Genomic DNA, 14,637 nt, shown 5'->3' on the forward strand with positions numbered 1-14,637 from the left:
CTGTTTGGCGGTGACCAGTGGGTTTTACAGAAGAGTGTGCGAGACCTCATTCTTCCTGGGCAGTATGAGCATCACTGTCGTATTCAAATTGGGCACATATGCAATGTGTCACTAGCAAATCCAAATGATAAAACTGTTACTCCTACAGTTGAACAGGCATAGTCATTCTTTTCTACAGGTTCCCATTCCCTGGGTGCTTAAAAGACATTTCAGACCAGCCCAGTTTGTCCTGAGACAGTAGTACAATGGTGTACTTATAAAAAAAAAGCTCCAGTTTATTTTGTTAATTTTAATTCATTTTTTTAGATTTCATTTCAAAATGAAATCTCAGAGCACCACTTATGGGAGTTATTTTTTTAATTGGTAAAATGGGAAACAAAATGTTGCTGTGGACACCTATGTGAACATTTTATCGCAGACACACAGATATAGATGAAGCCCGATTGTGTAGGTGGTAACGTTTTTTTATACAAAAAGCAGAGACTCACCGTGAATCAAGAAATGGGAAATATACACTCCTGTGCCTCTCAAGATCACTAACAGCCAGTGCTGTACTCTTGTAGTCCAGATAGATACAGGACAGAGGTTTTCTTGTATAACTAATTCCTCAGTGGCCACAAGCCTGGAAACTATGATCACTTTAGACAGGTTATGCTATGAAAATAAAATTCAGACCAAATCATTAACAGAGGATGGCGGAAGAAAACCCAGAAAGCCTGGGTCTGCAGTGAAGTCCAGGATGGCACTGGCTGGTATTAAGGAGCTGTCGCCAGCACTTCACCATCCATCCATGGGGCTGTTAAACCAGAGAAGGTCTGGCAGCTGACAGTGCTGCAGCGCCCAGGGTGCCCAGCCTGCTGTGGCATCACTACATCCCACTGGGAATGACCCACTGGGACGCAAAGAGCACGGTTCCCAAGTCCAGATACCGTGAAACGTCCGTCCTTGCTGGGTCGCGTGTTTCGCGAACTGCAGCCCAGGTCCCACCGGCTGTGGGCCTCACTTCCTCCTGTGTTCAGCATCCCTGCTGTGCTCCCTGCCTCTGTCCGGCCTGTCCCTCTCTCTGTCCACAGTCTCCGACCGGTCCCTGCTGTGTCCGCCAGATTTCCACTGCCTGTGGTCCCTCCTGTCCCTCTCCCTGTCTTGGTCTCGGTCTCTCGCCCGTTCCCTCGCGGTGCCGTCGTCGTGCCTGCCTCTCCTCCACGCCTCGCCATCCCTCTCCTCGTCCCAGGCGGGCCTGGGGTCGCCGTCCCTCTCTCGGCCTCCTGCTCGGCCCTCGTCCCGCCTCTCCCTGCCCGCACCCCCCGCCTGGTCTCCGTGGAGCCCCGCGTCCTCTCGGTGGTCCCTGTCCGGCCTGGTCCTTCTCCCTTCTTCTCTGGGCCTGTCCTCCGGCGCCTCCTGGTGGCTGTATTTTTCATAGCCAGGGTCCTCCTCCTCTCTTTTCACCCTCGCTGACATCAGCGGGGCTGGAGGAGGGGTCTGGGCACTGCAGCTGCGGGCATGACGCCTCTCTTCCTTAACTTTCTTCTTCTCCTTCTTCTTCTTCTTCTTTTCTGCAAAGCAGGGATGGAGAGAAACAAGCCAGCACTGCGTTAGCTTCCACACCGAACAGATACAGTGACCTCGGACCAAGATGCACTGCAGAAAACGGGACGCGTTCTTAATGAAACAAAGGGCTGTTTTTTGAGCCACATTTTTGAGACGTTGTTGTTCCATAGATTACTTTTAGAGCACATAACAAGACAGGCCCCCCTCTCTTCAGGACTCCTTCCTGGCCCTGCTGTGCTCCTCACAGGCAGAAAGCCTTCCTGCTCACCTTTCTTCTGTTTCTTCACAGTCACGGTGTGCTCCTCTTCCTCGGACTCCGGGGAAGAAGGAGAAGGCATCCTGGGGGCGCAGCCCTCCTCCCTGAGGCGCTTGGTCACGTCATCAATGTCCTCCGAGTCTTTGGGGGGGCGGTAGTTCTTCACGTGGTCCACGCGGATGGTCCGCCCCTTGAGCTGCAGGAGAGAGGAGCAGGGGCTCAGAGCTCTGAACAAGCTGGCACCAGCAGCAATCGCCCTGCCATTCCAGGACCGCAAACAGGGAGGCGTTTGGGCTTTATCTGCATTTTATGATAATAATAATAATAATAATAATAATAATAAAACCAAACCTTGCCTTGCAGTGCTCGAGCTTTCTGTGGTTTGTTTGCAAGCACAGTCCGAATTACATAAGTGAAAGAAATCTTGTTTTAATCACACTAATTTACTAATTGAACTAATACTAAAGGGGTCGCTAGATCAGGGTTCAAAATTTGTCAGGCCTTCTGAATTTTATCCCCCAGGACACTGTCCAGAGGATGGCCGGGTCACCGGGTTGTGCAGAATTGGTCATTTGAACACCCTGCCTTTACCTTAATCCCATTGAAATTATCCACAGCTAGGATGGTGCTCCTCTGATCCTCATAGCAGATAAAGCAGAAGCCCTTCGACTTCCCAGTCTTATTATCCCGCACCAGATTGATATTGGCAATCTCCCCATACCTGCGAGAGAGAGAGGCATGTCACTGGTGGAAAGGGATATGAACAGGGCATTAACACTGAGCACACGGGTTTGAAAACCGTGGTCTGAGGTGGTGAAAACACGTATAATATCAGACACTCACTGTGAGAAAACGCAGATGACGTCTCCTTCCGTTAGCTCATATGGAAAGCCACCTGCCAGAAACCACACACACAGGTCAAAACAGCCACCCACACATGGTTGACAGATAACAGCAAATCCAGTAGGAATCACTAACTTTGGAGGAATATGAAAACACAGATAAGTGAGTCACCCACTCTTGGACAAATAAACAGGGGCCTCCTGGGTTTTTTTCCAGAAGAAATCTTAATAACTTAACTGAATCAACTAATTGATCTGTTGGCCTACTTATACCTCACAACCAATTGTTTCCAGGTTCTTTTTGGATTTTTATCCATCACCTGTCACTCGTGCAGTGGAGTAGTACAGAGGTTAGCCTGTACATACAGGTTTTGGTACCCCTTTGTGCAGCTTGGTTTGCTGGAACAATCTGGATAAACTGTCTTACTTAGGGGTACAGTAGCAGTGCCCCCATCTGGGATTCTTCCAGTCCTTCCAGTCAGGAGTCCAGGGCCTCACTAAAGCTGTCCAGCAATAAGGATCCACAATAAAGGAGTGATACAACTTTAAAGCCATTGCCCTAAGCAGTGTGAGCATTTTATCTGCCCTTCCACCGCTGCAAATGTAGTTCTTTCTCATCAGTCACCATATAATGCGAGTTTATAAACAGCGATCAATGCAGAGGAGAGAAAGGAAGGTCTGTCTTCACCTATAAATATCCAGGCGCTGTCCTTGTACTCCGAGTGCCAGGACACTGTCTCCTTCACTCCCAGCTCCGCCTCCCTCTGGTTCAGCTCATTGATCAGCTTCACCTTGGTTAGAGGACTGCGCAGAGACAGAGAAAAAGACTGACTCCCACTGCAATACACACACAGCAAGGCTGGGCAGCCCTTCACAATTCTGTCCTTATCTGCCAACCTGCCATGAATGCATTCTTCTGCAGAGGAGGGATTTCTAACCCTGCTTATGCAAAGCCCTACTTCAGGGGGACTGGGTCACCTGATATCACCATCAGTGTCCAAAGACAGGCTTAGGACAGTTTAACTGGGATCCAATTAAGCAGATCCGAGTCAGTCAAAGATTTGATTTAGTTCAGGCCTACGTGTTGTGTTGTAGCAAGAAAAGGTTAACAAATTTTCATTTCAGTTACTGGGGACAGTTCAATATGATTCGGATGAGACGTTAAACTGAGATCCTGATTCTCCATGGTCTTGTTTCTTGAAAAGAGTAAGGGTGTTACCCCAGTGTCCTGGGCAAGTTTCCCCCTGGCCTTTACCAATCATGGCCTCCTAATAATCCCCCTCTCTGAACTGGCATCAGCACTCCGCTCTCCTCCCCACTGAGAGCTGGTCTGTGGGGAGCGTACTGGTGCACTATGGCTATCGTCCCATCTTCCAGTTGGGGCTCAACACTGGTGGTGGAGGAGAGTCCCATTCATTACCTGTAGTGTTCTTTGAGTGGAGTGTCCAGAAAATGCTATATAAATGTAAGAAATTATAATAATAATTATTATTATAATAAATGATAATAAGCAGTGACTCATAGATTGTGTTATTAAGAGGGTGACGGTTCTGTAGAATTAGAGGTGATTTTCCATTTTTAAACTATTGAAGTCCTACACAATTTGCTGTAAGCAATTCCACTTCTCACCACAAGGTGGCACCTAACTGCATTTACTGCGTTGCTTGTGTAAATTCAACCACGATTAAAGAGAAGCGAAAACACTCGGTTGAGTTTATACAAGATAAAAAAAAATGTAAAAACGCAAACAATGCAAAACAAATGCTAACTGAATTACCCCAATTTGGAACCTCAGAGTCGCTGCCAAAATCAAAACAAAACATAGAGCTAGATAGTAGCTAACCACATGATGAACAATTTCTTAAAATCCAAACAGTTTGTAAGCTGGAGAAAGCCGATAAGGACAGTATCACAGAATGAGGTCGGTGTTGCGGCTGTGAGTTTTGGTCACGTAATAAAAAGAAGCTTTTCTTTCAATACCGGTAGCTAAACTTGGTCGATAGCTTTGTCATTTTTAATTTACATAACATCACCCGTTCGCCACTATACAATTAAAAACAGCAAAAGGTTCATTTTAAATTGAAAGCAATAGTTTAGAAAAATAGGAAAAACTAATAGAAGGTCGATACTCACTTCATCATGAACGAATTCACTCCCACGATATCCAGATGACCCCTCTCTCGCCTGCTTCCGCTTCCGGGTTGTTACTGGATCATGTGACAAAAATATCTAGCTTGCGAGTGGAGAGTGACCTTTGAGGGAACAAGTCATTCTTATAATAAAAATGTATCTTAAATTGCATTTATTCATGTAACAGGAACAAGGAAGATGGTCCATACCGAATATATAAACATTTTTCACTCCAACGTCTGTTGAAATAGCAAAGTGGTATATTTTCGTGTGTCCTTTTGAAAACTCCCGAGATACTTAACGCTCTTTCTTAAAATACGATTGAGATCCACACGCTGGGTCTTCAGCTCATTCATATCCTCTGCATAGTTCCTATTCGGAAAGTCTTGAAACAGTGTTTGGGTTTGAGTTACTTTCTACAATCAATGAGACACTGGTCATTATAGAAGAGCCGTTTGCGGAATCTTTATAATGCGTAGATACTAAAATTAATAAAAAATAAAAAATTGAAAAAAGCTAAAGCAAGGAAAACATTTGATATATGTAAAAAATATTATTTGGTCACGTAAATAATTTTCTTCATTACCTGTGGCAAAACGTTGTTTTTTCTGTTTATGTGTTTTTTCTCTTTTATTTGTTTCTGCTCCTCTAGTTGTATTTGTAAATTCTTTATACATTTAATTTTAAAAGTGCGTAGATACGTATCTGTAAAATAAAAGCTGAAAACCTAGAGCGCAGCAACTGATGCACAAAATCAAAGACACCATTTGTCCAAATTTAGCCAATTTAACTAAAAACGTAGCAGTATGATACAAAAGAAAAGTATTCCCCTGGTTTAAGTTTTTCTACTGTTCTCATCGTTTCCCGTCACTTTGGGTGATGAAATTAACAGTTTCACTTAAACGTGAGTTTATAAATGTTTATAAATAATTAAATCACCAGTTAAATCCACGCACGTGTCCTGTTGAGGGATGATATATGTTTCGTCAATGGGCAGGATCTGTTATGTCTGATAATTTCTCACGTCACATAAGCAGTAACATAAATAAAGTAATAACTAGGCATATCTGACCGGTTTCAAAAACTTTGGCTACACTGAAACTGAATTTGTGTAATTGTTTCATTTCCGGTTTTACCTGGACAAAAACCCAGTACGCACATGGGAAAAAAATAGATTGAACTTCCTTTTGGAGACTTGCTCGGTAAGAGTCGTGACGCACTGACTCTACGGCTGATTTAAAAAAATCACCCTTGCACGTATTATGTCTACTTCAGTATCTGATCGGTATCTATAATTCGCTCGCGCTACATAAATCTTCCCAGCATTTCTCATAACGAAGGCAGCTGTTGCGTGTGCGTGTTTGCGCCTTCGCCGATTATGGAACAGATAAAAGGGAGACCGTTGTTTGTGTGTTTTAAAATAGTATCTTGGTGTATTTAATGAGTTTACTTTAATGCAAAAAATGACTGCCAACACGTAAATGAAATCGGTTTCTAGGTGGACTATATCTAGTTTCTAAATAGGGTATCTAAATCCACTTTGAACAACAGTCTGAACTATTATCGCCCTACTCCCCACCTCTTCTAATTCTGGTCTCCTTACTGTCCCCCAAGTCCGTCTACATTGTATGGGTGACAGGGCCTTCTCCTGTTATGCCCCCAAGCTCTGGAACTCTCTCCCCAAGGATATCAGAGAGTCACCTTCTCTAAACTCCTTCAAATCCAGACTCAAAACCCTCTTCTTCAGAAGAGCCTTTACTGAACTGGTTCCATTCTTCACCCCTCTGCTTTTCCTAGTACCACCATCCCCGGTCTCCTCTGTGTATTGTAATTGTGTTTTATCTTGTGTATTCTTTTTATTGATTGTTGTTCTCATTCTGTAAAGCGCTTTGAGAAGCCACCTTTAAAGGTGCTATATAAAATAAAATAAAAATATTATTGTTATTACTATGAGAAAAAACATGCGTCCCCGTGGCAACGCCACGTGCGCCTCTGGGCTGCGGACACAGATTTCCAGGGGGAGAGTGGGATAACCAAGACACACCCGAACTTGCTGTGTTGGGGACCCAGGACCTGAGAGAGGCTAGGTGTTCGCAGTGCACCCCTCCCTAAGAGCTGAGTCAGCCTTTCTAAGGAGAACAGTAACGCTGGTGTCTTGATGCTGATTGGGTCTTCGTAGAGTTATGATAAATGATTCTTTCCCAGGTTCACGGCTTTGACATTATTTCACGGCTTGACGGAGCCTAAACTGTCCTGCTTGTCGCTCTGTTATCCCGCCTATTGCTCCTGTTCTTCCTGCCTAAAAGACTCACAGTAATATCCCCATTCAGTTTCGGTGCAAGAACACAGTGCAAAGAAGTTTATTTCTCTTTCGACAAGAAAGTTGTTTGCGCCCATTCATAAACCAGGTGGCAAGATTACACATGGGAGACTCCACGGGACAGTTTTGTTTTTACTATTTACATCAATTTGAAAGGGAGAGATGGAGCATTTGGCACTCCAGTCCGTGCCACTGACTGTCTTAAGTCGAAGTAGTCTGAGGAGGGTTAAAGAGACAGTGTACCAAGGCAAGAAAGGGGTAAAACCTGAGGAAGCAGGAAGGTATTCTAGAGAAGCACAAACACCTGCAGAATATGCTTTTAGTCCTGCTGCCATTACCAGCCCACAGATGTGCTCTGCTGATGCTAGTTGTGTATGCTGTTTGATGAGCAGGTATTTCTCTGGCTTTGTATAAGGTAATGGATCACTGATACACCAACACACACAAATGCAGTGACATAAAATGTTCCAGACCCCTTACTGCATCGTGCTGCCAAACAGTACCTACCTGGGCATTCCAAATCTAGTTTCTAAACACTACCTCTTGTGCTGTAGCCTGAGGGCACCTGAAAGACATGCCTTTGGCGGGCTTGCTTAGAAGTTTTTGGCCATTTCGCAAACCTCTCTTTGTATATTTTGATAGCTATTAATAGAAGAACAGAACAAAGTGCAGAAGCAAAAGATTAAGTCAATTAGCAAAGTGTTTAACGTGACTGATGAACCCCGGCGAAAAAGCAAACACAGCCATCTGGTCTTTTCAGCCCATGGTGGTACAGCTGGGCCGCAGGAGCAGTCGGAAAGCACAGCGTGCCAGCTGGTATCCCCAAATCCCGCTGTTTACTTGCGAAGCTCCGGGTCAGACGGCAGGACGGGAGTAGAAACTAAAGGAAACGGCTGTTTTTTCTCCAGGAATACGTCCAGCTCAGACACCCCCTTGTCATCGGCGGGCGTACCCCTGGTGCCCTTGCTCAGGAGGGGTTAGACAGAGCCCCGTGCGCTGGCGTGTCCTTCCCCGGGCACGCCGCAGTGCACTGTGGGAACAGGGGTGTGACTGAGCTCTGTGGTCCCAGTGGCCGACGGTGCCTGGCGCCTCCCGGTGGCGATGGCGGCAGCGGCGGGCGAGATCCTGCCCTTGACCGTCGCAAAGAGCACGCCGAGCTGCTGCCTCACCTCCCTCTGCCAGCAGGCGTAGACCAGGGGGTTGATGAGGGAGTTGGAGAGCCCCAGCAGCCAAAGGTAGTTCTCGATGACGTGGTAGAGCCGGCAGTCCTGGCAGAGAGCCTGCACCGTGCTGGCCACGAAGAAGGGGGACCAGGAGAGGGTGAAGCAGCCGACCAGGAGGGCCACGGTCTGCAGGGCCTTCATGTGGCCAGCGAAGTGGCCGGGCTGCGGCAGGCGGGAGCCGGCCAGCCTGGCCCGGCGGATCTGGCGCTGGTGGGCGCAGGCGACCTTGAGGATGTCGCAGTAGAAGTAGATGAAGACGGAGAGCACCGGGAAGAAGCCCGCGCAGAAAACCACGATCATGCCCTGGGGCCGGATCACCGAGAAGAAGGTGCAGAAGCCTTTGTAGTCGCTCTGCTGCAGCTCGCGCACCATCCCGGGCAGGAAGCCCACCAGGAAGGAGACGAGCCACAGCGCCACCAGGGCGCCGGCGGCCGTGCGCGGGCCCGTCAGCTGGGAGTAGCGCAGGGGCAGCTTGATGGCCAGGTAGCGGTCCAGCGAGATGAGGAACATGGAGAGGATGGAGGCCGCGGAGGGGGAGGTGACGCAGGCCATGCGCAGGAGGCAGCTGGTCTTGTGGGTGGAGGAGGAGTGGGCGCCGATCACTTCGGTGGCGATGCCTGGGATGGCGAGCCCCACCAGCGTGTCGGCCAGCGCCAGGTTGAGCACAAAGACCCAGCTCTGGCTGCCCTTCTTGCGGATGAGCAGCAGGACGGCGGCGCCCACCAGCACGTTGGTAGCGATGATGAGCACCGAGCTGATGCTCAGGATCCAGCCTAAGAGCTCAGCGTCCATGCTTGGAGATCGACCCCTGGCACTGCCCTTGCGCTTGCAGGAGAGTTAACAGGAGGAGGCCTGTCCCGTGCTCTGTGTGTCCTGGGTGACAGACATGGTTTGCTGTCCACCCTGTGTGCATCTGGGGTACCAGTCTACAGACGCAAGCTCGTTGCAGCCTTAGTGCTCCATCCACAGAGGCATCGAGCAGCTCTACACATGCACAGCCCATGCAGAGCTCTCTTATCTGTCCTCCAGCCCTCTCTCACTCGCCCTCCCTCTCTCTACCCTTTATCTCCCTCCTTGGAGTGCGCTGCTCCACACTCCCCCAAGAACAGGAGTCGCCAAGAGCATGAAAAAAACTGTAAAATAAATAAATACGTGGGCGCAGTTTCGTAAGCCACAGTATGCTTTTGCATAAGGTGCCCCCCCCCCCAGGATAAAGAGGTTTTGATTTGGAGCAGAGTCCGGGGCAGAAAAGCAACGTCTGCAACTGCAGCTGATGTTGAAATGCGTAAGGATCGCGCGTCAAAAGGCAAAAACAAGCGAAATCACCGCAAAAGACAGTGTGAGCACCCAGGCACCAGTCCTGGAAAAAAACAGAAGAGCATTTCCCTCCAGCCAATGCTCTGATCTCCCTGTTTCCACAGCCCTGTCCGTATGCAGAGCCAGCTGTGGTCTTTCAGTCTTTCACCCCTTTCCAGTCTGGAATCTGGCTGAATTCCCATTCCCATAAGCGCAGCCTGGGATAAAGGACACACCGGAAGGAAAAGTCATCTTCCTAGAGGATTCCGTGTGGTGTATGCCTTAAAAACACAAACAAACAATTTTAAAGAAAATTGCAGATCTGTACTTAGAAAAAAAGGATCCATCAACTTCTAAACTGTTCTTTGAACTGAGTTGTCATTTTTCCTCATTACTTTATTCCTCTTTTTTACATTTCTTTTCATCCAGTTTGATGTCTGTTTTGTTTTCTGGGCAGGTAGATGTTCTCCCTGGTATAGAGAGGTCTAGCAACACGTTTCAAAGTTTTATCTGCTGCTTTCACACCTACAGAGCTGTCTTTGCATCAGTGAGAGGAAATCCAACTACGATTGCTAGTACTTTCACAAACAACGCTGAGGCACACTCCTAGATATTGATATGGATATTGGGAACCATTTCTGAAAGAAGCAACTGTTGTGCTTCGGTCATATAATAGTGTTCAGTAATACACACGTCCACAGTCAGAAAGAGTGGTAGTACTTGGGATAACTCCTCCTCATGTTTATAACACAGGAAACAGGGCTTGTTTGATGGAGAAGGTAACATTGCTCCCTACTCCAACACAGATAGTATGGAATTCTGCCTCAGCAGAAAATGCCCACTGCCTGGGATTCTACACTGTCTGGCTCTGGAGTCAGACTTGCTCTTGGAAGTCTGGAATAAGTTGCCCTTTCAAGAAACCCCTGAATAAGATCTTGGGATCCATTAGCTACTATCAAACAGGTAAGTTTAGATCAGCCCCTGTGTTTTTCTGTGCTGTTTGATTGGCTGGGAACACCAAGAAAATGTGGCTTCTGTTCCCCATTCTTTGAGAACTCTGAATTGTACCTTAGTATTAGAAATGATTTGTTCTCACAAAACGAGAAAACATGCAAACATCCATGACCTCCGTAGTTTATTTATTGATACTGTAAGAGTTCTCTTGCACATTTTAAAAATTCAAAAATGCAGCTGAAGCATTTAGAATTAAGAGCAGCGGTGATTGAAGCCTGTTTCTGCTGCACTAAAAACAAAAAGTCAGCTTCTATCCCGTCCCTTAAAGCCAGGCACTTTCAGCCAGCAACTCTGTGCTCATGGTAAAATTCCATTCAGCTCCAATGTGCTGAGCCCCCCCAAAAAACCCATGTCCCAGCGGTGTGAGATAAAAACAGGCCGCTCCGCACGGACAGTGAAAAAACAAAACCCGGATCGCAGACTGGTCTCCTGATAGGAACTGTCGGAATGTTATTCAGCAGCTGCCAGAATTTTCCGCCCTATTCTTCTGCCCCCCCGCCCCCTCCTGTGTCAGCACTAACTGTGGCCCCTGCCCCTGGCCACTCGCACTGAAGCCACGCCACGCCGCGCCCCACCTGCCGCCCGGAGCACCGCCACACACCTGGGACCTCCCCAAGCAAGCGCCCGGCTCTTCCTGGGCATCCCGCGAGGGGGTGGGGGAGGGGATCAGGCCGGTCCGGAAGCCCGTGAACCGTGGGCGGAAGATGTCCCTCAGGAGGAGACTGCTCTCCGCCCTGCTCTGCTGCGTGTACTGCCTGGCCTCGCTGTTCTGCCTGCACCCTGACCGCCGCAATTGCGCCTCTCTGGGGGCTCGGTGAGTGTGTGTGTGTGTGTGTGTGAGATACTGCGTGCTCGGGACCTGGGGACTTTCTCATCTTGTGTAAATGCCTTGCAACCCCGTTCATCATCAGCAGTGAGGAAATAGAAGTAGACGTATAAACATACAGGGAAACGGTCGAATGGGGAGCAGGGTCAGCAAAGGAACAAGTAAAAGTTCATTCCAGGCTGAAAAGCAGGAAGGAGAAATGCAGTGTTTCAGCTGTTGAGTCTTCTCCAGGTGTGAACTTCAGGTGAGAAGAGCCAAAACAGTTTTGTTTCTTCTTTCTGTATATCAGTGTGGACTAAACCTTTCCTTGTATAGGTACAGAGTGCAGTATTTTGGAATGAAGGGTGTCTAGTCTGTGAGAGTGTGTGCAACCTGTGGGGGACGGGCTGACTCTCCCCCTGGGGTGGGTCCTGTCCTGTCCTGTGGGAGACGGGCTGACTCTCCCTCTGGGGTGGGCCCTGTCCTGTGGGAGACGGGCTGACTCTCCCTCTGGGGTGGGCCCTGTCATGTGGGGGACGGGCTGACTCTCCCTCTGGGGTGGGTCCTGTCCTGTCCTACGGGGGACGGGCTGACTCTCTGAGGTGGGTCCTGTCCTGTCCTGTGGGAGACGGACTGACTTTCTGGGGTGGGTCCTGTCCTGTCCTGTGGGGGACGGGCTGACTCTCCAGGGTGGGTCCTGTCCTGTGGGGGACGGGCTGACTCTCTGAGGTGGGTCCTGTCCTGTCCTGTGGGAGGACAAGCTGACTCTTGGGGTGGGTCCTGTCCTGTCCTGTGGGAGACGGGGTGACTCTCCGGGGTGGGTCCTGTCCTGTGGGGGATGGGCTGACTCTCAGGGTGGGTCCTGTCCTGTGGGGGATGGGCTGACTCTCAGGGTGGGTCCTGTCCTGTGGGAGACGGGGTGACTCTCCGGGGTGGGTCCTGTCCTGTGGGGGACGGGCTGACTCTCTGAGGTGGGTCCTGTCCTGTCCTGTGGGAGATGGGCTGACTCTCTGGGGTGGGTCCTGTCCTGTCCTGTAGGAGATGGGCTGACTCTCAGGGTGGGTCCTGTCCTATGGGGGATGGGCTGACTCTCAGGGTGGGTCCTGTCCTGTGGGAGACGGGGTGACTCTCCGGGGTGGGTCCTGTCCTGTGGGGGACGGGGTGACTCTCCGGGGTGGGTCCTGTCCTGTGGGGGACGGGCTGACTCTCAGGGTGGGTCCTGTCCTGTGGGGGACGGGCTGACTCTCAGGGTGGGTCCTGTCCTGTGGGGGATGGGCTGACTCTCAGGGTGGGTCCTGTCCTGTGGGAGACGGGGTGACTCTCCGGGGTGGGTCCTGTCCTGTGGGGGACGGGCTGACTCTCAGGGTGGGTCCTGTCCTGTGGGGGATGGGCTGACTCTCCGGGGTGGGTCCTGTCCTGTGGGGGATGGGCTGACTCTCAGGGTGGGTCCTGTCCTGTGGGGGATGGGCAGACTCTCGGGGTGGGTCCTGTCCTGTGGGAGACGGGGTGACTCTCCGGGGTGGGTCCTGTCCTGTGGTGGACGGGCTGACTCTCAGGGTGGGTCCTGTCCTGATAGGTTCGGGGTTGACTGGCCCTCACCAGGAATCTGTGAAATGTTTGATTATGGGTGGGTTAATCATTAAAGAACACAAAATGAAGCAGTGACGGAGGGAAACTAGATTAGCAGTGGTGGTTTTCAAAAGCTATTTAGAAAACCTGCTCACTTGGGTACTGGGAGGCTGGCTGAGCTACATGGAAGTGTGATGTAGTAGTCTCCAGGAGGTTATATCAATCAGCAGGTTTTCTAAATAGCTTTTGAAAATGATTAACCCATCCATAATCAAAAACGTCAGAGATTCCTGGTGAGGGTCACTCAACCCTGGGCCATTCCCTCATTCTGCTATTTCAGCTTTCCTATAGCAAACCCTAAATGGGGTTTTTCCGTAGAATGTTATATTTCTGAAAAGGGCCTCTGGAAAATGTCAATCTGGTTTGAATTATAAATCCCCCCCAACACACACACACCTTTTTCTTTTGCAGGAATCTGGTGTCTGTTGCTCAGCATCTGTGTGAGAGAGCTCTGAGACTCCTGCGCACAGCACTGTGAACCTTGTGCCGCCCCCCGTGACGTCATCCAGATGTGTGCCCCGCCCACACCCCTGGAGAAGGCGTGTCCTGGATACAGTGGTTTTCACCTGCTCAGGAAGATCTCTCGCATTACCGGATGAGGACTCTTCAGATTTCATAATTTGTTCTGTTAGCCTGGATTTTATCTTGACGATTTTCTTTTTTTGAAATTCACGTGCTCTTCAATGGTGAAGCATCACTCATCTAATCTAAGGATAAATTCATGTGATCCTAAAACTTGCCTGTAATGCAGCGCATATGATTTCTATATAAAGAAACTTGCTTTTTGGGTGACCTCATTTCTGAAGTTTTTTTTATTATTATTATTATTCCACGGTACTGTATTGTACTTTTCATTTTCACTTCCCTGCTTCGCTCAGCGACGACTCCACTGTGACCCCATGTGGCGATTTGGTGAATAATCGGATTGAGTTGTGTTGCACTGGAATGACACAGGGCTTTTAAATCTAGCTCTTGAAAGACTAGGTTTCTACCCTGAGAAGTCAATTAAACGATTAAACTAACCCCTTTCTGCATGAGACATATATGGGATTTTTCATTGTATTTTACAATTTATTACACGAGACAGTCAGTCCATTAACAGTACAGTTACCTAGAATTCACCTCGCAGCCTGGGTAACATCAGAAGATAAGAAAGTTGGTAAAATAAGATTTTCTGACCAACTTTGGGTGGAACAAAAAGCAGCAGTCACCAGGCCGTCTAGGATCTCAGAGTGAGATGGCCACATTAAGGGTGGGAGTGACGCGTGTCTCCTCCTCACAGCCAGATATGACTTGACAATGAACTGTATCTGACACTAGGACTGTTGCTGTGGTGGTTTTAATTAATTAGGATTAATTCATGCCAAATTCATGCTAAGCACATGTCCCTCTCCAGGGCGATATAAGATAAGATCACTTTATTGGCCCTATACAATTTCTTGCATCAGGAATTTGTTTTTTTGTGTACCCCAGCTTGCTCTCCATGAGACACACAGACACACAGACAGGGAAAGAGAAGCTTGGGGTCAGAGCACAGGGTCAGCCATTGTACAGCGCCCCTGGAGCAGCTGCAG

At 48.8% G+C, this 14,637-nt stretch overlaps 2 protein-coding genes and 1 long non-coding RNA gene across 3 annotated transcripts; 1 reads left to right on the top strand and 2 right to left on the bottom strand.

The window, feature by feature from the left end:
* Nucleotides 1-274: 274 nt before the first annotated feature.
* Nucleotides 275-4,928, bottom strand: rbmx2 (RNA binding motif protein X-linked 2). Its single transcript, XM_088597054.1, has 6 exons — nucleotides 4,780-4,928; nucleotides 3,335-3,450; nucleotides 2,648-2,699; nucleotides 2,396-2,525; nucleotides 1,817-2,000; nucleotides 275-1,553 (listed from the first exon to the last, which is right to left on the bottom strand). Exons 1-6 carry the CDS (start codon nucleotides 4,785-4,787, stop codon nucleotides 1,000-1,002), a joined length of 1,044 nt encoding a protein of 347 aa, XP_088453180.1. The 5' UTR covers nucleotides 4,788-4,928; the 3' UTR covers nucleotides 275-999.
* A 2,178-nt stretch (nucleotides 4,929-7,106) lies between these two features.
* On the bottom strand, nucleotides 7,107-10,172 carry LOC148653945 (glucose-dependent insulinotropic receptor). The gene has a single exon (XM_088597055.1). The coding sequence runs from the start codon at nucleotides 9,109-9,111 to the stop codon at nucleotides 8,074-8,076; it is 1,038 nt and encodes a 345-aa protein (XP_088453181.1). The 5' UTR covers nucleotides 9,112-10,172; the 3' UTR covers nucleotides 7,107-8,073.
* Nucleotides 10,173-10,703: 531 nt separating this feature from the next.
* Nucleotides 10,704-13,855, top strand: LOC148653946 (uncharacterized). The gene is made up of 2 exons (XR_015924886.1): nucleotides 10,704-11,443; nucleotides 13,475-13,855. It is a non-coding gene; the product is annotated as an uncharacterized LOC148653946 (long non-coding RNA).
* Nucleotides 13,856-14,637: the final 782 nt, after the last annotated feature.

This window comes from Lepisosteus platostomus, chromosome 10, assembly GCF_059453375.1.
Source record: "Lepisosteus platostomus isolate fLepPlt1 chromosome 10, fLepPlt1.hap1, whole genome shotgun sequence".
Lineage (NCBI taxonomy): Eukaryota > Metazoa > Chordata > Actinopteri > Semionotiformes > Lepisosteidae > Lepisosteus > Lepisosteus platostomus.